Consider the following 26,345-nt stretch of genomic DNA (forward strand, 5'->3'; position numbering starts at 1 on the left):
TTTTTGGACATAGTAGGGTTTGAACTTTAACTTACTAAGCAGGTGCTCTACCACTTCAGCCCTTTTTTTGTGTTAGTTATTTTTCAGGAAGGGTTTTGGGTTTTTGCCTGGGGCTGGCCTCAGGCCATGATTCTTCTACCTACACCTGCTGTGTAGCTGAGATTACACATATGGAACAATCATGCCCATCTTATTACTAAGATGGGGTCTTAATAATTGAAGATGGGCTAACTTTTTGCCCAAGCTAGCCTCAAACTATGATCCTCCAAATCTCCACCTCCCAACTAGCTGAGAACTGAAATTCTTTTTTTTTGGTGGTGGTACTGGGGTTTTACTCTCAGGGTCTCACGCTTGCTAGGCAGATGCTGTACCACTCCTCCAGCCCTTTTTTGTGTTGCATTTTTTTGAGATAGAGTCTGGTGAACTATTTGCCCCGGGATGCCTTTGAACTGAGACTCTACTGATCTCTGCTCCCTGAGTAGCTAAGATTACAGGTGTGAGCCACCAGCGCCAGGCCAAGAACCAAGACTCTTATTACCCAACTCAAGCCTTTTCACCTTTCACCTCAATGGTGGCTTTTGCCTCCACATGTGAAAAATGCACCAGGTGATGCCTACACCTGATCCATCAGTCAACAACTCCACCATAGGGCTGGGGAGTGGCTCAACTGCTTGAGCGCCTGCCTAGCAAGCTCAAGGTCCTGACACCTCAGCTCCAAATACAACCATATGCCCATCAAAGAATCCAACCCCAACCAAACCTGCCTTCCAACCTCCCCTATACTGATCTCTCCCCCATGAACTAAACTTTAACTTAACCCATGCTGTGACTTTATTAAAACCATAATTCCCCTCTCACACCTACACCATGCCCACCACTACAGTCCTCAGCAGGCTGACCACAAGCCTGTCAGCACTAAACCCCAAAATCATCCAACCTGTGATTTCAGCACCCCAGCCCCCATGACTGCAAGCTCCATTGACTGTCTCCACTGACTCAGGTCTAATGATACCAAGCCACCCACAAAACCTAAATGCTAAACAAGTCAGCCTCCACAGCCAACCTCCTCCAGCTGTGGCAGTTTCAAAACCTGTCCACAATACTGTCAACGTTCCCTCCAAAAAGTGGGGATTAGTCACCTGAGTGTGGGCTGGACTGGCTTCCTTCCTTTCTTCCTCCCTCCCTCCCTCACTTCCTTCCCCCTTCCTTCATCCCTCCCTTCCTCCCTCCTTCCTTCCTCCTTTCTCCCTCCTTCCTTCCTTCCTCCTTCCTCCCTCCCTCCCTCCCTCCCTTCCTCCCTTCTCTTTCTTTGCCTTTCTTTTTTTTTAATTTTTAATTTTTTAATTTTTTTTTCTTTTGCCTTGCCTTTCTATTTTTTGCCAGAACTGAGGTTTAAACCCTGGGTCTCTCTTGCTAAGCAGGTGCTGTATCACTTGAGTCACCACCCCGCCCCAAGCCATTTTTTTTGCTTTTTAGTTATTTATCTGATCAGCTCTTGTGGTTTTGTCCAAGGCAGGCCTTGGGCCATGATCCTCCTACTTACACCTCCCACATAGCTGGGATTGCAGGCACACACCACCAAGCCCAGTCCCAGTTTATTTGGTCATTAGGGGTTTTGCTAGCTGACTTTTTGCCCAGGTTGGCTTCAAACCACATCTCTCCTGATCTCCACCTCTCACATAGCTGGGATTATAGGTGTCAGCCACTGCATCTAGCCCTTTACTTTCTTTTTCTAACTAAAGGAGAACGGTATGTGACTATGTCATACAAAAGCACTGGGGCTTTCATCTTTCCATTTTTTTAATTCCTTGCCCTGGGAGAAGCCAGTCCTCCTGTGGTGAGGACTCACGTTGTCTATGGAGAGGCCCGTGTGTTGAGGACCATGGGTTGCCATCTTGGGAGCAGATGCTCCAGCCCCACTGGTGCCATCAGCTGACTGCAGCCTGGCTGCCACATTGACTGTAACCTCCTGAGGGACCCTGAGCCAAATCCACTCAGCCACTTCGGGTTCCTGACTCTCTGAAACTATTTGAGATAATGTCTTTGAGATAATGTCTGTTGTCTCTAACTGCTACCCTTTGAGGTAATTTTTCTTTCTTTTTTTTTTTTCTTTTGGTACTGGGGCTTGAACTCAGGACCTTCACCTTGATCCACTCCATCAGCCCTTTCCCGTGAAGGGTTTTTTCAAGATAAGGTTTCTCAAACTATTTGCTCAGGCTGGCTTCGAACCATGATCCTCCTGATATCTGCCTCCTGAGTAGCTGGGATTACTGGCGTGTACCCGGCAGTAATTTTCCTTTTTCACACAGCAATGGAGAACTAATGAAAACTCCACAAACACCTCAGCCTCAACCCCATATCCTCAAACACATCCCAAATCTATCCCTGAGGTGACCCACACCTCTTAGAGTCCATACCTTTGTATAATCAATTCTTTTTTTTCCATTTGCAGTACTGGGGTTTGAACTCAGGACCTTGCACTTGCTAGGCAGGTGCTCTACCACTTGAGCCATGCCTCTGGTTGCGTTAGTTATTTTTCAGGTAGGGTATTGTGTGTTTTGCCCAAGTCATCCTGGACTGCAATTCTGCTTACACTTCCTGCATATCTGGGATAACAGGCACCCATAACACTCAGCTTTTTTTGTTGTTGTTGAGATAGGGTATAAATTTTTGCCCAGGCTGACCTCAAACCACATCCTCCCAATCTGTGCTTCCTGAGTAGTTGGGATTACAGGCATGAGCCACTGTGCCCAGTCCTAATCAATTCTCTTGAGGGTGCTGGGACCTATGACTTGCTTCCAAGCAACACATATGCCAAGGGTAATGGGGTTGCCATTCCCTTGATTAGACACCATCCTAATGTTATCAATTATTTTATTTACCTGGATAGGAATTGTTGCTTTATCTGGACAGAAATGATGGGTAGGCAAGGAGAAGCCTTTCTAGCATTGGCAGTCCTGGGCCTTTGAGTGCCCAAGGCCTAGGGGCTGAACTGGCTGACCAGAGGCTCACAAGGGACTGTTACTCCAGGCAGTGTCCCCAGCACTTGGCTGCTATTGTAATCCTCAGCTTCCAGCAGCCATGGGCAAAGGCAGCAGGCAGCACCTGCTAGTGTTACAACTCTTGAATGGGACCCTGAGTGTCACAGCTCTTTGGCCTTGGTTGCCAGGAGACACAGGATCACTGGAGCCACTAAAGCTGGCAGTTTCTCACCATTGTCACCGGCTCTGTTGTCCACTGCAGTCAAGTGCTCTGAAAGTCTTCAGTTGCCCTCTCACTGCTGCTGCTGCTTCTGCTACTGCTGTAATTTTCACAGTCTCTTTTTTGTGCTACCAGTTTAGCCCACTCTACTAATGATAAAGATCAAAAGTAGACAAGAAAAGACCACTCAGCCTGGCACCAGCGACTCACACCTGTAATCCTAGCTACTCAGGAGGCAGAGATCAGGAAGATCATGGTTCAAAGCCAGTCCAGTCAAATAGTTCGTGAGACCCTATCTTGAAAGAACCCATCACAAAAATAGGGCTACTGGAGTGGCTCAAGGGGTAGGCCCTGAGTTCAAACTACAGTACTGAAGGGGGGGAAAAACACTCAAGAAAAGGCCTAATGTTGTAACACCAGGGTGCCCCAGCTGATTCCCAAAATGAGCATAACAGTCTGCTTATATAGCCAGAAAGGCAAGGGTGTCTATACCAATTACAGGCCTTCTCCTGGGCACAAGGCAAAGTGCTCCCTCTCTGGCCTTGGTGAAAATGGCTGCTGGAGTTTTCTGAGGCTTTTGATGGCAATAAAATCTGGCACAAGTTGTTTGAAACACTCATGGCTGGGGCATGACCTTCTAGAGCTGAAGCTGGGCTTTTGCAGCAAGCAGTTGTGGTTGTGGTGCAACTTCCTCAAGGTGTCAGTGGAGTTTTAAACAAGCAGGCTGTCATGAGAGCAGAAATGCTGGCTGTCCAACTAGTCCTTTTCTCAAGCTCAAGCCAGTTGGGGTACAAGGGAAGGGTTGAACAACTGTCACTGGGCTCCTAATAACTTTGCTTATTAAAAAAAAAATACGGCTGGTGATCTGGCTCAGTGGTAGAGTCCTGTCTACCAAGTGCAAGGCCCTGAGTTCAATCCCCAGTACTAGGAGAAAAAAAATGGAAGGTTGCTTACAATAAGGCCTGTCATGAACAATGCTTTTCTGGCTGGACACCAGAGCCTATTTGAGAGGCTGAGATCAGAAGGATCATGGTTCAAGGCCAGCCTGGGCAAATAGTTTAGGAGACCTCCATTTCAAAATTAACCAGAGCAAAATGGACTGGAGGCATGGCTCAAGCAGCAGAGCACCTGCTTTACACTTGAGTTCAAACCTCAGTCCCACCAAAAAGTAAAATAAAATTGCCCGTGAGGAGAGTTGGGCTAGTTTATCTGTCTTCCTAGAAGCAGAGGGTGAAAGTTTCTCCTTGTGGGCCAGCAGCGCTGTTGAGAAATGTCTTCCACCGGAAGTGTGGGTGACAGAGCGCCAGTGAAACTCCAGAGCCCTCTGCCATACAGCCTCAGGCTATGACTTCCTTTTTCTTTAGCACACCAGACTGATCCTAACTTCTTTATGCATTCTTAGTGAATACCTGCTTCTTTAAACAAATCCGATCTGCTGCCACAAGAAATTGTGATAAACTCATTTATCACCTCTCAGTTTTGTAGGTCAGAAGTCCAGCTTGGGGGCTGGAGCTGGACTGGTTCTTCTGCTCAGGATCCCGTGAGGCCAGCACTGAAGTGTCCGCAGGACCCTTTCTGGAGGCTCTAAGTGGGAGCTGCTCCCACTCTCATCCAGGCATGGGAAAGATTTCCCCACAGGTTGCTGGTTGGGGCTGTTCTCAGATTCTAGAAGCTTCCAGAATCCCCTGGCTCACAACCCTTTTTGTACTCAAAGTCAACCATGGAGGAGGGCACATTTACCCTAGCCCATCTCTCTTCTCTTTTGCTATGTCTCTTTCACTTCTCCATTTTATTGGATTGCGGGAATTAGACTTGACTCATCGAATAATCCAAATTTATTCCCTTTCTCAAATCTGTAACCTTGAGCGCAGTTCCCTTAGGCATATGAACAGTCACAGGGTCAAGGAATAGTGCATGGACATCTTTGGGGGCTGTTGTTTGTCAAATTGTGACCTCCCAAAAGATGTGTTGATGTCACAACCCCAGGATCTCAATGTGAATTTGAGACAGATTACAGGGACCCCCCTCTCCCTGAGGGACTAGGGCAGCAGTTAAGCATTGTGAGAGCACTATTAAACACTGTGAAAGTGAAGGGCCAGCCGGCTGCCCCCAAGCCACCTCACTGCTGTGAACAGCTGGGACACCCTGAGGAAGCCACATGACCCCAGCTGCTGCTGAAGCACAACTCCAGCTCCTGAAGTCACTGCCACACTGCCAGACCTATGGTTTCAAGCAGCTGCCACTGGACTTTTTGCCATCATGAGCTATTTCCACCCAGACCAGGGTGGGGGAGCACCTCCCCCGGTGGCCCAGCAGAAGGACTGTGATTGGTGCAAGCACAGTCCTTCATTTGCATGAGGGACCACTGTGATTGGTGCAAATGCAGTCCCTCATTTGCATGATAATTTGTGCCATGATTGGTGCAAACACAGTCCTTCATTTGCATGAATGTCTGCTGTGATTGGTGGAAACACCCTTGCCACACCCCTTCTTGGCCTCTGCAAGCAGGATGTTGACCATGCTTGCAAAGTCAGCTGGGACTCACTCTCCTGCATGTGTTCCTGGTGTTGCAACATTACAGCCAATAAGGGCCTTTTCCTGCCTCCTTTTCATTTGCCTCAGCAGATCGGGCTGAGCTAGTTACATGAAATGAGAAGAGGCTGGCAGAAGCATCATCTGAGCAGCAGGAGTGGCTAAGGTGGCAGCAGTGACAAGAAGCAGTTGAAGAATTATAGGAAGTGGCCAGGGCAAAAATGATGGAAAGCAGAGGCAGCAGAGAAGAGGGACAGTGAAGTAGAGAGAAGGCTAGGTGTGGTGACTCATGTCCATAATCCTAGCTACTCAGGAGGTGGAGATTGGGAGGATCACGTTTCAAGGCCAGTCCAGGCGAAAAGTTCACGAGACCCCATTTCCACCAATGGCTGGGCATGGTGTAATGCACCTGTTATCTCAGCAACCCAGAGAAGCACAAAGAGTAGGATCACAGTTCAGGCCAATCTGGGCGTGAATCAAGACCCTGTCTTCAAAGTAACCGTCACAAAAAGGGTGGCTCAAGTGGTAGAGCACCTGCCTATCAAGTGTAAAGCTCTGCGTTCAACCACTAAACTGCTGAAAAAAAAATAGAGAAAAGACCAGAGAGTGTGAGGAGCTGAAGCTGAAGAAAGAAAGCTATAAAGAGCAAGAGACGAGAAATCACTGGAAGAGATCAGGGCTGTCAAACCTCAAAAGCCAAGGGTCCCAGCACCCAGGGCCTGTGCCAGAGGTGTGGTACTAAAAGCTGCTTCCTGTTGCTGCCTGCTGTGCCCGCTGCCTCTGCCCGCTGCAGCTGGAAGCTGAGGATTACAGTAGCTCCCAAGTGCCAGGGCTGCTGGTGGTTAAGGTCCAGGGCAATCAGCCTCCAGCCTCAGTGCCTATAGCTGGAATCTCTGACTTCTAGGAGTACAGCCCCCAGCTCTCAGGGATTGGAAGTGTGAGCCTCTGGGTTTGTCAGTCCAGTCCCTTGGCCTGGAGGCACTCAAAATCCCAGGATTGCCCACTTTGGAAAAGCTTCTGATTTTTCTCCAAGTAGAACAGAAGGACTGCAATCAGCTGATTGCTAACAACCTTATTTGGAACTAGGGCAATTACAGATGTAACTGGTTAGAATGTGCTCATACAGGAGTAAGTGGGCCTTTAATCCTAGATAACCAGTGTTCTTATAAGAAGAGGCAGAGCTGGGCATGATAGTACATGCCTATAATCCCAGCACTCAGGAGGATTGCAGGTTAGAGGCAGCCTGGGCTACATAGTGAGAACTTGTCTCAAAGATTAAAAAAAGAGATAACGGGCTAACATTCTTGAAGTCCTGAGTTGAGTTTGATCCTCAGCACTACAAAAACAAACAGAAAGAGGAGAGAGACACATAGGGAGGGACATGGGACAGTTGAGGCAGAGGCTTGAGTGACACATCTACCAGCCATGGATCACTGAACTTGCTGCCAGCTACCAGAAGCTGGAAGAGATAGGATGGCTCCTCCTAGACCCTTGGAGGGAGCGTGGCCCTGGGGACACTTTCATTTCAGTCCTCTACCTCCAGAACACAAGGCTGTTGTTTAAGACAGGCTGTTGGTGACACTTTGTTACAGAAGTCCCAGGGAATCAGCACATTAGTCATCCTCTCCCACACTGAGATTTGTTGTTTTTTGTTTTGTTTGCGATAGCATCATGCTATGTAGCCGAGGTTGGCTTTGAATTCCTGCCTCAGCCTCCTGCGTGCTGAGATTATAGGCGTGTCACCCCCAGCCTGACCCATACTGGACTTGGATAATTGTGACATTAGCAGCTGGGTGAAGGCTGTAGACAAACCTCTACCCTATTTAGAGAAAAATATGCTTTTGTTGTTTGTGGTGCTGGGGATGGAACCCAGGGCCTCCAGCATGCCTCTTGTTAGAATCAACTACAGTTAGGACTTTTCCATCAGAGGAGTTAATGTACGGATGCAGCTAACCTCCCCAAATTGCTGCCCATGGGCTTTGGGAAACCTTGCTTGACCCTGTCTGTGGTCAGACAAAAAGCTGTTGACTGCTAGATGTCTTAATCTCAAACTGCTTGATGAGTAAAATGTCAGCCCCTCACCTCTTCCTCCCCCCCATCCCCTATATTCAGGGGACCTTGAGAAATCACTTTCTCACTCAGCAATTGACCTGTTTTTTTTTTTTAATGGGACTGGGGTTTGAACTCAGGGCTTTGCACTTGCAAAGCAGGCACTCTATTGCTTGAGCCACACCTCCAGTCCATTTTTTTTCTGGTTATTTTTGGAGATGGAGTCTCACAAACTGTTTGCCCAGGCTAGCCTCAATTCTCAATCCTCCTGATCTCAGCCCCCCAAGTAACTAGGATTACAGGCATGAGCCACCAGTGCCAGGCTTAAAATCCATTTATTAGTGTCAAAGAGTACACATAAGGGCTGGGGGCACAATAGGATGCCTGCCTAGCAATTGCGAAGAACTGAGTTTAACCTCCAAAACCACCAAAGAAAAAAACAACATAATTTTTTTAAAATGCTCTGACCTGTCTGGGTATTTCATATGAAGGAATTCTGTTAATTCTTTGCTATTAAGGAATTCTGTTAATGCTGTGATAATGACTTTGTGGTGAGGTGAAAATATCTTTAAGAAATGCCTACTGAGGTGCTTGTGCAGAGGATGCAATGAGTCCAGTGCTTCCAAACGGCCCGGTGCTCGGGGAGATTTCTGTCCTGCTGCTGTTGCAAGAACTTGCCCAAATCCAGCAGTTGACATAACCCAATTAATTTATTTTACAGTTCCTGAGGTCAGAAGTGGCATAGAAAGAGAATGGAAAATAAATAAATAAATAAATAAATAAATAAAATAAATAAAAAGAAGTGCAACGCAGCTTTCCTGGGGTTAAAATCAAGATGAGGACAGGGCTTGGGCCTCTGGAAGCTCCAGGTTCCTTGGAGAATCGGGACTCTGCCTTTTTCAGCTTTAGAAGTCATCACATTCCTGGGCTCCTGACCACTTCCTGTACCTTCAAGACCTGCATCCTAGCTGGCCACTGAGGACTCACGCCTGTAATCCCATTTACTTGTGAGGCTGAGATTGGGAGGATCTCAGTTCAAGGCCAGCCTGTGCAAATAGCTCGTGAGACCCCCTCCCCATCTCTAAAATAACCAGAGCAAAATGGACCGGAGGTGTGGCTCAAGCGGTAGAGAGCCTGTTTTGCAAGTGTGAAGGCCTGAGTTCAAATCCAGTCCCAGAAAACAAACAAACAAACAAAAACCCAGCATAATTTATCTCTTTGGGCCTTTCTGTTATGGTCACATCTTCCGCTGACCAAACTTTGCTTCTGTCTTTCACTTACAAAGACATTTTGATTGTACTGAGGCCACCAGCTAATCTAGCACCTCCCACCCTGTGACCAGCTAATGATCAATTCTGTCTGCCACCTTCATTCCTCTTTGCGGTGGAGCCAATCCATTTCCTGGTTCCCAACTCTATCGCTCTGCCCATTTCATGGGCATAAATAAAGCCAAATTGGTTGTCTGTCAGTCATGAGTGGATGCAGGGATATTTCCTAGTATTATGCTATTTTTGGATACATTTCAAATTCCATAACAAAAGCCAAGTGTGGTTGTGTACATCTATAATCCCAGCTACCTGAGAGGCAGAGATTGGAAGATCAAGTTTGAAAGGCAGTCTAGACAAAAGTTCAAGACCCTATCTGAAAAGCAGACTAAAGCTAAAAGGGCTGGGGTTGTGGCTCAGTGGAAGAGCGCTTGCCTAGCATAGGCAAGGCCCTGGGTTCCAACTCAAGCACCTGAAAAAAAAAAAAAACTCAAATGATAAGGCAATTCAACAGGGGAAAAGACAGTCTTTTTTAACAAATTGTATTGAAAAACTGATAGTCACACGCAAAAGGACAAAACTGGATTCTTACATCATATATCAAAATTAACTCAAAACATCAAAAATGCAAACGTGAGAACTAAAACTGTAAAATCCTAAAAGAAAAGCATACAGGAAAAGCTTTATGACATTTGATTTGGCAGAAATTTCTTGCATATAAACCAAGGCACAGGCAGTAGAGGAAGGGAAAAATAGATAAAAGTGACTACATCAAAATCTGACAGTTCTAAGCTGGGCACCTGTGACTCATGCCTGTAATCCCAGCTACTCAGGAGGCAAAGATCAGGAGAATCAAAGTTCGAAGCCAGCTCTGGCAAACAGTTCATGAGACCCTATCTCAAAAAAAAAAAAAAAAAAAAAACCTCCACAAAAAAGGGCTGGTGGAGTGGCTCAAGGTGTAGGCCCTGAGTTCTAGATGGGTATGATGAGTCACATCTGTAATCCCAGCACTCAGGATGCTGAGGCAAGTAGATTGCAAGTTCCAGGACAGTGTGGGCTACACAGTGATGAGGTCTCAAAAAACAGAATGTGACTCAGGGAGAACTATTACCAACATTAATACTACTATTCAGAAAATAATTCCGCTTTCAATGCATTTAAGGATTCTTCCTTTCTTTTTTTGTGGTACTGAAGTTTGAACTCAGGGCTTCAAGCTGGCAAAGCATGTGCTCTACTACTTGAGCCTTTCCTCCAGTCCATTTTGTTCTGATTATTTTGAAGATTGGGTCTCACAAACTATTTGTTCAGACTAGCCTCAAACCATAATCCTCATAATCTCAGCCTCCCAAGTAGCTGGGATTATAGGTATGAGCCACTGGTGTCAGTGCTTGTAGTGTTTTCATGCTCACACACCTTCAGGGATGCAAGACCATTTGGCCATCACTCTTTTGAATAGGTTCCAGTGCCTGGTGGTCCTCTGAGTTCAGACTCACAGCACCAACCCCTAGGCAGTGTCCCCACCTGCCTCAGTCTCTGTGTCATTCCCACCGAGCTTGATTCCCATAACTCTTGTGTCCTGTGTTCCTCCTGCCCTGGGGCTGGCAGATCCTTCCTGTCTTTTCCACCACCATGGTACCACAGGGTTGGTTCTCTTTTGAGGTTCCACGACCAAGATTCTCCCCCTTTATACCTAAACTTACCTTCTTTATATTCAATCACTTCTGTTAAAATACCTGCTGTGGTTCTGTCTCCTGAGTACACCTGGACTGACAGAGATTTATAACTGGAGGCAAATTCTCAAAGATGGGGCTTGGGGATGGGTGTAGCTGTGTTGTGGGGTTTGAACCCAATAATCAGTTCTTCCGATGAGACATGGGATGATGATAAACCACAGTATACAATGGAGTCATGTATGTGTACATATTATCATCATCTTTTTTTTTAGCAGTACTGGGGTTTGAACTCAGGGCCTCATGCTTGCTAGGCGGACACTCTACCACTTGAACCACTCCGCCAACCCTTTTTTGTGAAGGGTTTTTCGAGATAGGGTCTCATGAGCTATTTGCCTTGGCTGACTTCGAACCACAATCCTCATGATCTCTGCCTTTTGAGTAGCTAGGATTACAGGCGTGAGCCTCCAGCACTTGGCTAAAAATTTTATTATTTCTGTTGTGTTTTTTTTTGCAATACTGGTGTTTGAATCCATGACCTCACACCTGCTTGCTCTACCACTTGAGTCACAAGCTCTGTTTTCTTCGCCTTTATTTATTTTTTCAGATAGCATCTCTCATTTTTGTCCAGGCACTTATCCTTCCACCTGTGGCCTTCTGCATAGCTGGGATGAGAGGTGCATACCACCACACCCAGCTTATTGGTTGAGATGGGGTCTCACTAACTTTTTGCTCTGACTGGCCTCAAATTTTTCTCCTCCCTATTTTTACCTCCAAAAATGCTAACAGGCATGAGCCTCTGGACCCAGCTCTTATTTCTTTTAAACACAGGGTAACGTGGCTGAAAGTCCACCACACAGTGTAACTTAGTGTGTGTAGAGTTACATATAAGTTGAATATAAAACCTCACCAATTTTTTTTTTTTTTGGCAGCACTGGAGTTTGAACTCAGGGCCTCCCACTTGCTAGGCAGGCACTCTACCACTTGAGCCACTCCACCACTTTTTCATGTTGAGTTTTTTTCAAGATAGGGTCCTGCAAACTATTTGCCCAAACTGGCTTTGAACCACAACCCTTCTGATCTCTGCCTCCTGAGTAGCTGGGATTACAGGCATGAGCCACCAGCTCCTGATTTAAAATTATTTTTAGAATGTGCTCAAATTAATCACAAGACTACAGTTGACACTGTAAAACACCGTTTTGTTCATGCAGTCATTCGATGACTGCATGTCTGTTGTTTGTTGCTTTTCAGACAGAGTCTCACTAGGTAGTCCAGGGTGGCCTAACTCACACTCCTCTTACTTCTACCTCCCTCCTGAGTGCTGGGATTACAGACCTGTGTCACCAGGCCTGGGGAGTAACATTTGTTAATGTCAAAAAAAACCCTGTAATTTTTTCAAAAGTTCTGACTTGAGTATTTGATATGAAGGAATTCTGTTAATTCTTTGCTCTGAATTAACAGCAAATGCTGTGATAATGGCTTTGTGGTGAGGTGAAAATATCTTTAAGCAATGCCTACTGAGGTGCTTGTGCAGAGGATGCAATGAGTCCAGTGCTTCCAAACGGCCCGGTGCTCAGGGAGAGATTTCTGTCTGCTGCTGTTGCAAGAACTTGCCCAAATCTAGCGGCTGACATAACCCAATTAATTTATTGTATAGTTCCTGAGGTCAGAAGTGCAACGCAGCTTTCCTGGGGTTAAAATCAAGATGAGGACAGGGCTTGGGCCTCTGGAGGCTCGGGGAGAATTGGAACTATGCCTTTTCAACTTCTAGAAGTTGTCACATTCTTAGGCTCCAAGCCAATGCTAGTTTCCTCTGTCCTTAGCTGAGCTTCAGATGTATTTGTTTCTTCCTTCCTTCCCATTGGCCAAGTTCCTTCACGTCATTGCTTTCTAGGACATCATCAGCTCCCTTTGGTTTTCTTTCTCCTTTCTTTTCTTTTCTCCCTTCTCCCTCCCCTCCCCACCCTTTTTTTTTTTTTTTTCCAGTATTGGGCCTATACCTTGAGCCACTCCACCAGCCCTTTTGCATGATGGCTGTTTTCAAGATAGGATCTCATGAACGATTTGCCCAGGGCTGGCTTCGAACTGCAATCCTCCTAATCTCTGCATCCTAAGTAGCTAGGATTACAGGCGTGAGCCACTGGCACCCGGCTACACCAGCCCTTTTTTGTGAAGGGTTTTTTCGCGATAGGGTTTGGAGGACCAGGCTGGTTTTGAAGGGTGAACCTCCTGATCTCTGCCTCCTGAATAGCTGGGATTATAGGCGTGACCCATGGGTTTGGATTCTCCGTAACTCTCTACATACACAATTACCATCTAAGAATGCAGTTTTCTTCCTGTCCATATTTATTTTCTTACTGTATTGCAATGGCAGAAATACGGGGTTCCCTTTGAAGAGTCAGGAAAGTGCCGGGAGGGGGCATGAGAGAGATTCGGGAGGTGTTGGTAATATTGTAAATCTCAGCCGTGCCTAGGTGACCACATTCATTTTCACGAGAATTCACTGAGTGGTATATTTTTGTGTATTTTTCTGTGTAATGTACCTCAATTAAAAGCTTAGCAACGGCGTTATTGAGATGGGTCAAATATGTCCAAAGACTGACAATCTCTCCAAAACTTGTCTGTAAATTCGACATATTTCTTGAATAGTGTGTGGACTCAGTGAATATGAAAAAGAGGAAATGCTGTCATGCAACTGGCGAGACTATGCCATAAAAAGTACTGTGGCCAGGTGCTGGTGGCTCACGCCTGTAATTCCAGCTACTCAGGAGGCAGAGATCAGGAAGATGGTAGTTCAAAGCCAGCCCTGGGCAAATACTTTGTGAGACCCTATCTCTAAAAAAAAACCCTTCACAAAAAAAAAAGTCAGGTTTTATTGGTTGAGTTGGGGCCTCACTTTTTTGCTCCAGCTGGCCTGGAACCACAATCCTCCCCAATCTCCGCCTCCCAATCAGCTGAGATTACAGGTATAAGATACTGTGCCCAGCACTACTTCTCTTTGGATGCCAAAAAGGAGACGGAATTCATGCCAGCATGAGAGGCTGTTTATTGCTCAGCGGCTGGGCCTCCACGTTTAGGGGGAGCCCCTCCACTGCTTCCTCCCCCTATGGTCCCTGTGGACCCCTCAAGTGGCAGGTGGCTGAGCTGATCGTGGAGGGAGCACATCTTCAAGTGTAGATAGTCCAGAGCGGCCACCTTCTCCCTGTAATGACAGCCAGTGGGGGTAAGTCAGTGCTGGGGGGGGGGACCCAGGTGTGGGGTATGGGAGTGGAGGGAGAGACCAGACCCTTTCCCAAATACCTCACCCTCCTCCCATGCCCTCAGCCTCCTTCCTCACTCCGGCTTCATCTTGTCCGTCAGCAGCAGATTCTTGGCCCGCAGGGCCTCGTCTTGGGCCAGCCGAAGGGTGGAGCTCAGGGCCTCTGCCCTGACGTGTTTGGCCAAGGCCTGGCGCTCCAGCTCCTGGGGAGAGGAGTGTAGGCACCGCTGGGCTTGCTGGACTGTGCTGGGGGTTGAGGGGGAGCTGGATCGCGCAGAGCAAGGGGCAGGGTCCCATGGGGCCCGCATACCACCCCCAGAGTATCCCATCATGCCTCAAGCCTGTCCCTGGAAACCCACAATGCACTGCTTCAATGCATCACTTCTGTGTCTGTCCCCTACTGCACTGACCTTTGTCCCAGCAAGCACTAAATCATGTCAAAATATTGTCCCCTAATGCCAAAAACTATCCTGTATTTGATGTGCACATGCCCCAGAAGTATGTGGTGACCTTCCACATCCCATAATTCCTAAGATCCCACCTCTCCTTATTTACAAGACCTGTATGTTTCACAAGAATTGTCCTTTTGGATGTGGCTCTCTATATCCCACAATGCACCAAGCCCCATGGACACCCTTGTATTTGGCCTGTAGTTCTGTATGCCTCATTAATGTCCCTTGTCTGTCTCTCACCAGCCACAACTTATATCCCATCATCCCTTAGGCCAACATCCCATAATACATTGGATCTCCATGTCCCACAGTGCTCCAGGATTCAAATTCCAGCAGCTGTTGGGATTGAGTCGGTTGTACAATGTCCCACCAAGAGCTGTGGTTCCATTTCCCATAAAGCAGTAGCTCACTGTAACCTATAATCACTGGGTCCCCTGTCTGGCCTCTGTGAAGGTCTACAGAAAGTCAGGCCCATGTTCCATGAACCTTTAGCAGCCTGGTATCTGCCTCCCCTGTCCCACAATGAGGTAGAGAGCCAATGTCCCAACATCCTTTGGACCCATGTCTATCATGGAGGTTCCATAATGATTGGTCCATGACTCAGTAACCACATTATTGTCCCCTCCCCCCCAACACCTGCTGCTCACAGCTTAGCCCTTCCCTTCCTGCCACACACCAGCAGTTCCCTCAAGCCTGGGATTCTCCACCCCTTGCCCTGACAAAAAAACCAAAATGGGACATGGTAGCCCATGGTCTCTGGTACCAGAATCTTCTTGTGTAGCCTCTGGCAGCTGGGACAGGCAGGAGCCAAGCCTCTCTGCTTCACCTCATCCACTAGCGGGGTCAGTGCTCGCTCCAGCAGCTGCTGTAGGGACTCCGTGGATAACTGCTGGCCCTGGCTGGGGAGAGGTGGTCACCAGTTGGGAGGGGCCCAGTACAGACTGTATTCCCATGATGCCCCGTGCTCACCTATAACTTCCCCACCGTGCATGGATGCATCAGGTAATGCTGGGTTCCTAAGCCCAGCCCTAACTTTCCAAAAAGCCATTAAAACTCGCATCCCCTACATGACTTAAACCTGATTTCAAGCAGTACTGGGAATGCCCCTTCCTAAATGACCCGAGTGCCCTATTTGTTATTCCCACAACAAACCAAGATCTCACTTTCTGTACAATACACTGAGAAACCCTGCCTTCCATCTGTCCCACGTCCCAACCTTCCCACAATGCCTTGGATACTTCAAGTGTATCAAATCTTCCTTGAGTTCCAGGAGACACTAACTTTACCTTGTGGCAAGGGAAGAAATGTGGCCGGTCCCACAATGCATCGGGATTCCTTGTCTCCCACAAAGAACAATTTCCCTAATCTTTTGCTAATACCCCATCTCATTCCACGTACTATGCACAATGTGACCCAGAACGCAGCGGGAGGCAGGCCTCACCCTCATACCTGCCACAGCGGGTACAGGAGCCTTGGGAGGACCGATCCAGGTTTATGGAGTGGTCTGGTCCCCTTCGAGAGTTCTGAAGTTGCCTCCCCAGCTCTTCCAGAATCGGTTTCACTGGGCCCAGCCCCTCCAGTTCGCTCCTCAGTGATGCTACAGACACTGCTGACCGCTCCACCCTGAGGCATGAGAGTTTCCAGGACTGCGAGGTCGCCCTGGCAAGGTTCACCCATTCTTTTAACCCAACATCTAGGACTCCAACTGTCTTCAAAGCTCCGCCCCCATTCACCCCTCTTTGTTCTGATTGGCCTCTCCTTTTATACTTTAATAGCAGGACTCTCTACGCCCTGCTCTCTAATTGGCTTTCCCTGATCCCACTTGTCCCCACCCCTTATTCTCTTAAGGTATGGAGCACTTCTCTTCTCTAATTAGCTCCACCCCTTGGGCTTTATTATGTATGGCACGCCCCATCCTACTGTCTAATTGGAGTTTCCTGTATGGGCTGGAACCCTCAGACCCAGCTGATTGGCTCACGCTTTTCATTCAAGCCCCGCCCTCGTCTTGGCTCCGCCCCCTCCTCGTGGCCTTCCCACGGCTCCAGCCCTTACATGGTGCACAGCTCTTCCGCTCGATTTCGCAGCTCTTGCAAGCCTCGCGCCGACTGTGCCTGATCACGCTGCGCCCGCTCCCACTGGCCCAGGAAGCCATCGAGCCTGCCACCCAGGCCCCCGAGCAGCCTCAGGGCTTCCTGCACCGCTCCCTCCTCCTGATGCCACCGGGCGGTCAGCGAGGACACCTCTCTCCTGGAGGGGCCGAGGTAGGGAACCAGTGGGGAACTGGGTTTGGCCACGCCCCCATTGACGTACGCCTTCGAGACCTCACCTGTGGCTGCAGACCCAACCAGTCCCTAGACTCTCTTGTGCCATCCATTTGTTGAAATCTGTGGATGTCCTCCAGAACTCTGTCTCTTATTTCTTTGAAAGTTACTCTGGGTCTTCCCTCGTCAGGTCCCTAAGCTTCACCTGAGCTCCTCTAGAAACTTACCTCGCCAAAGACCCTGCTCGCCTCTACTCTGTCCACTCGACTTGCCGCTCCAGAACCTGACCTTTCCCAAATCCCAACTAGGTGTTTCTTCATTTGCAGACATTCAGCCCACCAGCCCTAAACTCAAAAATTTTTTTTTCAAAACTTGCTTCTTCAAAGTCCCACCATCCCCAAAATATTTCCTCCTTAGCTCTTTGAGACTACACTCCTAGACCTCGCCCACAAGACCCTGAGCCCCACCCCCAGATTCCCCCATCTCAATTCCTCGAGGCTCCACAGGTTCCGGACCACCCCTGATCCTCCAGGCTCCACCCCTGTGTAAAGTCTCCTCGTCGGCTCCTCCCACCGCACCTCTCTTGTCTCCACCCCTGTGTGTCCCCGCCCACTTTACCTCCCCCCAGGACCCACCCCCTTGCCCCGCCCACCCCTGCTAGATGAAGCTCCACCCCTAGGCTCTGCCCATCTAGGTCCTCCCTGCTTCCACCCCTGTGTAAAGCTCCTCCAGGCTCCACCCCTAGGCCCCGTCCACCCGGTAGTCGAAGCTCCACCCCTAGGCCCCGCCCACCTGAGTTCCTCCAGGCCGGTGGACACCTTCTGCAACTCCTGTTCATTCACGTAGGGACCCTCCCCTACCCTGGGCCCCATTCCCCAGCCCCCGGAGGGTAGGCAGCGCGGCCGCGGGGGTTCCTCTGGGCTCCCTGGTGGGCCAGAGCAGCCCTGGTTCGGAGCAGCGGGACCGAGGCCATGTCGAGTAAGACCGGCCTCCAGCTTCTGCTCCAGCTCCTGCAGCTCGGCCTCCTGCCTCCGTGGCGTCTCGTCCTGCAGTTGCTGCTGGAGGTATCGGAGCTTCTCCTGGACAGGGAGAGTGATGGTGTCCACCCCTAAACCCACTCAGTAATCCCCAAGATTGAAAGGTATATGAGTGTGGGGACAGGACATTTGGAAGTACTGCTTCAAGTCTAAGTGGCCTCCCCGCTTGCTATCATTAGGGAAAGGGGGTACCATTTGAGATCCAACTGGAGTTCATTCACTTTGACCTCCACTAGCCTGCCACCATGGCTCCATCCAGCTTCCCATCCCCACTCCAGTCCTCCTATGCATCACACGTATGAAAGACTTCCAAAAAGTCAGTAAGACCCCATCTCAACCAACAAGCCAGGCAGGGTGGCATGCGCCTACCATCCTCGCTACTTGGGAATGTTGAAGCTTTTTAACATTTTTTAGGAAAATGAGCAGGCTTGTGGGCGGGACAAGAGTTCTCATTTGAAGTCCAACTTGAGTCTCTCTCTGGGACTCCGTGGAGTCCTGGTCCCACCTGATCTAGATGTGGGAGCCTCCTTCCAATGACTTATTAGTGGATTCTAAGTAGGACCAGTACGGGAAGCCCTGAGTTCAAACCCCAGTCCCTAGGACCTCGAAGTTGGGAGCAGTGGGGCAGTGGCAGAGCAGGAAGCCCCACCTGCAGTGTACCTCAAGTCTCTCATGTCTCCAACCTCCTCCCACAAATCCTGGGGTCCCCTCCTCCCTGTCCCTTACCTCCAGCAGGGCAGAGTTCTGCTTCAAGACGTTGGTTTTGATTTCGGCATCTTCTACCGACCGGGTCACCTTCCAGCAGTTCTCCTGGGTCAGGATATCAGGGCGGGAGCCCTGCCTTTCCATTCCAGTTCTGCCCCAACCCTTAGCCTTGCTGTTTGCACAATGCTCCGCCTCCCCCCCCCCTTTCAGGATACTATCCTGGGTCCCTTAGCTGAAGGGATGACTTTCTCCTTAGCCAGACCTGTCCTGTGTTACTTTCCACCTCTTTCATGTCCCCCCCCCCACCCTGGATGCTTCACTCTTCCTCTCTTCCTTCCACATGTTTTTTTTTGCTGGTACTGGGATTTGAACTCAGGACTTCACGTTTGCTAGGCTTTACTGCTTGAGCCACTCCACCAGCCCCTTCCCACCCTCTTATTTCCTGCTCCTTGCAGCTCACCTTGAGTTGACTACAGTATCCCTCCAACTCTTCTGCTTCTTGTCGCCGTCTTTCTAGATTCTCGCTCAGCACGGAGCACTCGCTCTTGACCATGGGAGGGAAGAGAGTTAGCCAGGGCGGCATTGGGACAGCCCATAGGCTATACTGTACAGAGTAGGAATCAGGCTCCATCTAAGAGAGGAACTTGGCCCTGGAGGAAGAGGCAGTGTTGGGTAGAGAGGGTCCACACACCTGCAGGGTCTGCACGTGCTGGTTAACCCGGGTGGTCTTTTCCTTTAAGCTGGTGATGGAGTCTTTGGCGCGGACCAATCCACTGTTAACTCCACTCTGGAGAAAAATAGGAGACAGGTGGTTTAATGGATGTGTGCAGGCAAACCCGAACTCCAAGAAAAGTTCTAGAACCAAGAGGCTGTTTTTCCAGCTTGACTTTGCCCTAGATTGATGGGTGACTTTGGTCAAGGAGTGGCACCAATTTGGTTTTTAGTGTTCCTGTTTGGTAAACAGGAACAGGCCAGGGGTAGATTAATTTTATTCATTGTGTATTGAGAGAAAGAAGTATGTAGGATCCAAGAAGGAGTTCTCAGACCCTTGGGTACCATAACAAGATAAACTGTTAAAAGCCGAGTGCAGTGTTTCACACCTGTAATCCCAGCTACTCAGCAGGGAGAAAATCAGAGGGGCTTTCAGTTCAAAGCCAGCTGGGGCAAAAAGTTAGCAAGACCCCATCTCAGCCAATAAGCGAGGCGTTATGGTGCACACCTGTCATCCTAGCTACTTGGGAGTTTAAGTAGGAGAATTTCAGTACAGCCTTGCCAGTCAAAAAAGGCAAGATGCCTAATGAATACAAAAAGGGCTGGGGCTGGGACTCAAGTGCAGGAACCCCTGCCTAGCAAGCTCAAGGTCCTGAGTTCAAACCCCTGTACCACAAGGAAAAAAAAAGATAAACTGTTAGAACACATGTGCCGACATTTTCCCCAAGCACAAGAGAATGGTGAAGGAGCCACTCTCCAGATGTGAGCAGCACTTGCCACCAAGCACAGCACTTATACCTCTCTCATTTGATTCCTCACAGCCACTCTTGGGCCCATTTTACAAGCAGATCAGACGGATCTGAGGGGTGACATCCCTTGTACTCTCAGGTAAACACTACATCAGGCGGCCTTATCAGAATTTAAATTCAGAAACTTTGTATTAAACCACGACACCATTATTTTGTGTCACTAGAAAATGCTTTGTGTTGGGCACCATTGGCTCATGCCTGTAATCCACCAGCCTGGGCAGATAGCTTGTGAGACACTATCTCCGGGCACCAGTGGCTCACGACTGTAATCCTGCCTACATGGGAGGCTGAGATCGGGAGGATTGAGCTTCAAGGCCAGCCCAGGCAAACAGTTTAAGAGACCCCCCATCTCCAAAGTAACCAGAATAAAATAGACTAGAGGTGTGGCTCAAGCAGTAGAGCCCCTGCTTTGCAAATGAGAAGCCCTGAGTTCAAACCCCAGTTCCACAAAAGAAAAAAGAAAAAAACAGTAGTACAAAGATTTTTCTTTGTCTTTCTCCACTGTCTGGAATGCAGTTGACAGCCATCTTAGACCATCAGACCGAAGCAAGATCAGGAGGATCTCGGTTCGAAGCCAGCCTGGGCAAATAGTTCCAGAAACCCTATCTCGAAAAACCCATCACAAAAAAAGGGCTGGTGGAGTGGCTCCAAGGTGGAGGCCCTGAGTTCAAATCCCAGTACCACAAAAAAGTATATATATATATAAACTTATATATAACATGTGTATAAATTTATACATATTTAGAAAAATTATATATAAATTTATATATATGTTATACATATATATATGTTTATATACAAACTCCAGTGGCCAAACATAACAACAGAGGTTTGTAGAATTAATTCAGAAAAGTCTCTTTAAATATAAACAAGCAGGACTGGTGGAGTGGCTCAAGTGGTACAGCACCTGCCTAGCAAGCATGCAGCCCTGAGTTCAAACCCCAGTGCCACAAAAATAAATAAATAAATAAATAAATAAATAAACAAACAGTATGAGGATAGGTAAGACACCTAAAAAACTAGATAGCATTTGTTGCCCTCAATGCAGAGAAACTAAGGGCAAAATAGTTTCTGCCGGATATCAAGGGGGTGAGGGGGAGAGAGAGGGGGCAGGGGGGTAAAGGAGAGGGTGGGGGAGGGGGGAGAAATGACCCAAACATTGTGTGCACATATGAATAAAATAAAAATAAAAATAAAATACAAACAAGCAACTACAGGGCTGGGGAAGCAGCTCGGCAGTACAGCACTTAACCTATCGTGTGTGAGGACCTGGCTCCATCCTCAGTCCCCCAAAATGAAAATTAAAAGAAGACCGAGCCAGGTGCCGGTGGCTCACACCTGTAATCCCAACTACTTGGAGGCAGAGATTGGGAGGGTCTCAGTTCAAGGCCAGCATAGGCAGACCCCATTTCCAAAATAACCAGAGCAAATCAGATGGATTGAAATCACATAGAGTACATTTTCTGGGCCTGGGATGTAGCTTAGTGGCAGAGTGCTTGCCTGGTATGCATGAGGCTCTGAGCTCCACTGTGCCACTGCAGTAAAATAAAAAAATTAAGTAAAGTACATTTTCTGACCTCATTGATGTCGCCTGAGTAAAACGCACTTAGAAGTCAATAGCAGAATGACATTTGTAAACTTACAAATACATGGATATTAAACACCGTACTCAAACAACCAATGGGTCAATGAAGAAGTTTCAGAGGAAATTATAGAATAGTTTGAAATTATCCAGGCATGGTGGCGCACCCCTGTAATCCCAGCACTCAGGTGGCTGAGGCTGGAGACACTCAAGTTTAAAGCCAGCCTGGCCTACATAATGAGGCCCTGCCTCAAAATAATTGAACAACCCAGAAGACTGAAATTACTATAATCAGGAGGGAAGAAGGGACATTACTATGACATTGTGGGGGAAAAAAGGTAACTATGAGTAATTACATGTCAACAAATTATAACCTAGGAAAAAAATGCCTAGAAGCACATTAACTTCTGACTCAACTAGAAAACATGAACAGACTCACACCATGAGATCTAATTAGTAATAAACAGCAATAAAAATACTGTTGACATGACTGGATGCTGGTGGCTCATGCCTGTAATCCTAGCTGCTTAGGAGGCTGAGATTGGGAGGATCACAGTGAGAGGCCAGTCCAGCCAAATAGTTCTTGAGACTCCTTTTCCAAAATAACCACAGCAAAATGGACTGGAGGCATGGCTCAAGCAGTAGAGTGCCTGCTTTGCAACAAAGAAAACCCTGTGGTGTGGTGGAGTGGCTCAAGTGGTAGAGCACCTGCCTAGCAAACATGAGGCCCTGAGTTCAAATACTAACACCAAAAACAAAACAAAACAAAACAAGATTTGAGCCAATTTGTCTAATAGAAGTAGATAACCAGTACACAGTGTGTAAGAAACAAAAGCTCAGAAGGCTCAAGTTTGGGGCTAATTTTTCTCGCGGCAGTAGACAACTGCCATGCAAGGTGTCTTAATACACAAAAGACTCAGAAGCTGTTGAGGATGGCTGTCCTGGGAACCTAGGGAACCGTTCCCACTTCCTAGGTGTGTGTCCTCAGGGAGGGGATCCGGCTGTGCCTCTCTTTCTCTACTTGTGAAACTGAGATGCGACTAACAGCCACCTTCCCAGGACTGCTGTCGGGGCGGACACGGGCTCAAGAGCTCACCGGTCAGTACTTCTTTGAAAAAGGGAAAGCGACCCAGGGTCCCTGGACTTGGGCTGTGGCAGACAGGTGGGAAAGGCCTGGGCTGAGGAAAGCGGGATATGAGGGGGAGCCAGAGACTTGTGACATAATTCTTCCTGGGTCACCCACACTCTCTGAAACTCTCAGTGGTGCAACTCCCTGCCTGGAGCTGCGTCAGTCTTCCTTCCCATAAAATGGGAATGGGGACAGCCTGCTGTGGAGATAGGGGTCAGCAACTTGACGTGATCGAGAGCCAAACACAGCTGAAAATAACGAGCACAGGACAGGATCTACAGCAAGAGCTGGGGCGGCAGAGACACCCCTCGCGGCCACAGGTAAATCCTCCCACAGTAGGAGAAACTCTGAGCAGCGTGCTCTTTCTCCTCCCAAGGCTGCGCCATCTCAGCTGTGCCCTCAGCAGGTGGCAGCTTGAGAAAGGAGGCACCCGATCTGTCACCCTGCCACCACTGTCCTTCCCCCTTTCTGGGACATGTCCCTCCTCAGGCAGGTCCTTCATCACCTTCTGTGTCTCTGCACCTCTTTTCTCTCTGGGTCTCTGTCCCCCTATCTGGGACTCTGGCCTCCTTTCCCTGGGTCCCACGCCCTCCTTTCCACCCTCTCCAGCTTCTGTCTCCCTGCAGCTGGCTTGCTGGGGGCCACTGTCTGCTCTCCGCCCTCTTTTCGCTGCCCCTGCCTGAAACCAGTGGTGTGGGCTGTCCTTATTTTCAGCTCTTTGCGGAGGAGGACCTGGAGCTGTGTAGAGGCCGGGCCTCCCTCAGCCCTCAGCGAGCTCAGGCGCCCTTGATCCGGCTGCCCCAGGCTCTTTCCCAGGCAGCTGCTGGCGGACGTGGCTCAGAAATAGCTCTGGTGGGAGGCAGTTGGCTGCAAGTGCTGCCTGAGAGCCGCTCAGAGGGAGGCGAAAGGATGGCTGTGCCGGAGGAGGGGATGGCTGGGACCTCCATCTCCCAGCCCACCTCCTACCTGGACCCAGCCTCTCCAGCCTCCTTTCCAGACTCCCTGCTTCCCATCTCTCCCTTCCACCTGTCCCCTGAACCCGAGAGGAGTCTCAGGAAGGGAAAATACTTTTCTCTTTCTTCTCTTTCGTCTTTTTTTTTTTTTTGACATACTGACCTTGAATTTGTAATCCTTCTAACCCAGCAGCCTTCTAGTCCTGCCCTTGCTTTTTTTTTTTTTTTTTTTTTTTGTGGTACTGGGGCTTATGCTTGCTAGGCAGGCACTCTTACCACTTGAGTCACTCCGTCAGCCCTTTTGTGTGTTTTGTGTGTGTGTGTGTGTGTGTGTGTGTGTGTGTGTGTGTGTTAGGTCACGAACTATTTGACCGGGCCTGGCTTTGAATCAAGAGCCTCCTGATGTCTGCCTCCAGAATAACTAGGATTACAGGTGTGGCCACTGACACAGCCTGGCCCTGCTTCTTACAAGCTTTTCAATCTTGACCTTGGAGGCTACTCCCCCTTCTCCGTACACAGTTATTTTTGTTTTCCTCTTTAAACTGGGTCATTCTTGCAGTATAACATGTCTAAAAAGAAAGATGAAGCCAGGCGTCGTGGTCCCTGGCACGGGAGAGTATTAAGGCACTGGGGATTGCTAAAGCAGCAAGTTCAAGGCCATCCTGGACTGTATAGTGAGACCTTGCCTCCAAAAAAAATTGACAAAAAAAAGAAAGGGAGATCACAGCCACTTAAGGGATATAGCACAGTACCTGTCACATAGGAGCTCAGTAAAAAGGAATAGAGTCAAACTGTCTCGTTACTGTACCCTTTCCCTTGAATCCACACTGGCTCCCCATTACCCTCAGGAGAGCCCACATGTTTTTCAGCCTGAGTAATTACTGCCCTTCCCTCCTTCCAACCTCATCTCTCTCTCATACACACTCTAGTCATCTTTCCTTCCCCTGACTCTTTTCAGCCTCTGTCCTTTCTGTGTACATGCTAATCCTGGTACCTGGGACCCCTTCTTGTCTCCTATATAGGGAATACCTTCCTTATCTTCACAAACCAGCTGTGACCCCAGTGACCAAACGACTAGCTCCTGATTTGTGGCTTGCTATGAAGGGAGGAAGAGGCCATTCCAATTGTGCCTCAAGCACCAGAATGTTGTCATTCCAAATCAAAGACAAGCCCCCTTCTCAGTTTGGCCTCTTTTCTCCCACCAGGAAGCCCCTCACCAGAAGTTCTGTGATGTCTGGGTCATCTGGAGCCCAGGGTGGGGCAGGGGAGGCAGGGGGCCCAGGCAGTGCTAGTGGGCCGCTGTCCTCTGTGGTCGAGTCTGTCCCTGAGGAGTCGGGCTCTACAGCGGCCAAGTTGAGCAGTGACACGTTGGTGCATGCTGAGGACCTTTTGAGGTTCAGACACCAGTGCATTGGCTCGTGGGACAGCCGGGGCTCCACCCTGCAGAGGAGGAATGGGTAGAAAGGTCAGGTTGTGGGCCCTAGTGCATGGGTCTGGCCTCTCCTGCCTCCTGCACCGCTGCTGCCTACCTCATTGCCTGCTTTCTTCTCTGCTTCCCGCTGCCTGCTTTCTTCCCCCTTAACTTCTCCCCTCCTCCTCCGCCTCACCTTTCCCTCTTCCTCTAACCTACCACCTTCTTCCTCTCCCTGTCTCTTTTCCTGACCCCCCAACTGTCCCCTCCTTCTCTCCCCCTTCCCATCCTCCAGCACCCACGGTTGGTTGGAGGCAGTGCTGGGCGCTAGGACCGTCCCTGACAGCGTGCGACAAACCCACCCATGGAACGACACGGCCTTCTTTTTCTTCGTGATGCCTTTGGCCGGGCTGGTCACCCCCCCGGGAGCCTCTGGGACCACTTGGGAGCGGCTCTCGACCCCTGCAGGGGGGTCCCCGGCCTCATGGATTTCCTTGGACTGCCAGATGGTCTTCACGACCACGCTCGCCATGGCGTGGGGGGCCCTGCTCCCAGGGGGAGACTCACCACCTACTGACCACTGGCCCTCAGGGTCCCCTGTGCCCTCTACCTGCTTCACAAAGGACCCAACCACTGCACCCCAGAGGAGGGGGGACATGGGTACAAGGAGGTGCTGGCTCAAGGAACTCCCCCAGGGTCACAGTGGACTCTCCCGGTCCAGGGTTCTAGTTCTACGGAAATGGATCTCTGTATTGGTTCTGGAGAGGGGTCCACCTTTTGCCTCCCAGAAGCTAACCATAAGGTTACTCGGCACCCTCCCCCACCCCCATCATCCTTGCTGCTGCAAGGTAGACTCAGCCTTGCCTGGGATCTGGGAGACACAGTGGTGGGGATGGAGTTCCAGACTTTGCCCTAGAGGACCTTGTGTTCAATGGGGGCAACCAGGAGATGAGTACATAAACAAGAAAATGGCAGAACTGGGAAGAGACATGAAAGGAATCAAAGCCAAGGGATGGTGTTTGTCAAAACTTATCCATGTGTGCCCTTGGACTGTGTGTGGACTTTACCTATTAAAAAATAATCAGGAGGCAGAAATCATGAAACCCTGCGTTCAAAGCCCAGCCCTACAAAAAAGAAAAAGAAAACAAAACAAAAAACTAACTTATTTTGCTGGCAGAGTGGCTAAAGTGATAGAGTGCCTGCCTTGCAAGTGCAAAGTCCTGAGTTCAAACTCTAGTACTGCCAAAAAATAATTAGGCCAGGCACCAGTGGCACAAATGGCTGTAATCCTAGCTATTTGACTTGGGTGACTGAGTTAA

General features: G+C 48.9%; 2 protein-coding genes across 13 annotated transcripts in view; one reads left to right on the forward strand and one right to left on the reverse strand.

Annotated features, from left to right (window-relative positions):
- Positions 1-13,739: 13,739 nt before the first annotated feature.
- Positions 13,740-25,905, reverse strand: Tsks (testis specific serine kinase substrate). 12 transcript variants are annotated; one of them, XM_074057986.1, is made up of 11 exons: positions 25,389-25,904; positions 24,833-25,055; positions 19,123-19,218; positions 18,892-18,975; positions 18,453-18,563; positions 17,482-17,768; positions 16,481-16,675; positions 15,878-16,051; positions 15,192-15,327; positions 14,023-14,222; positions 13,740-13,919 (listed from the first exon to the last, which is right to left on the reverse strand). In XM_074057986.1, the coding sequence occupies exons 1-11, from the start codon at positions 25,682-25,684 to the stop codon at positions 13,763-13,765; spliced, it is 1,959 nt and encodes a 652-aa protein (XP_073914087.1). In that variant the 5' UTR covers positions 25,685-25,904; the 3' UTR covers positions 13,740-13,762. The 12 variants fall into 12 exon arrangements, 10 of the variants coding, with proteins under 10 accessions (XP_073914087.1, XP_073914089.1, XP_073914093.1 ...); XM_074057988.1 differs by having other exon boundaries at positions 14,055-14,179; positions 25,389-25,903; XM_074057992.1 differs by having other exon boundaries at positions 14,023-14,179; positions 25,389-25,903.
- The window catches only part of Ap2a1 (adaptor related protein complex 2 subunit alpha 1), a 38,938-nt gene continuing 35,557 nt past the window's right edge, over positions 22,965-26,345 (forward strand). Inside the window, exon 1 of the mRNA XM_074057985.1 lies at positions 22,965-22,982. The gene's annotated coding sequence lies outside the window, so the exon portion shown is untranslated. The remainder of the gene's footprint in view (positions 22,983-26,345) is intronic.

This window comes from Castor canadensis, chromosome 16, assembly GCF_047511655.1.
Source record: "Castor canadensis chromosome 16, mCasCan1.hap1v2, whole genome shotgun sequence".
Lineage (NCBI taxonomy): Eukaryota > Metazoa > Chordata > Mammalia > Rodentia > Castoridae > Castor > Castor canadensis.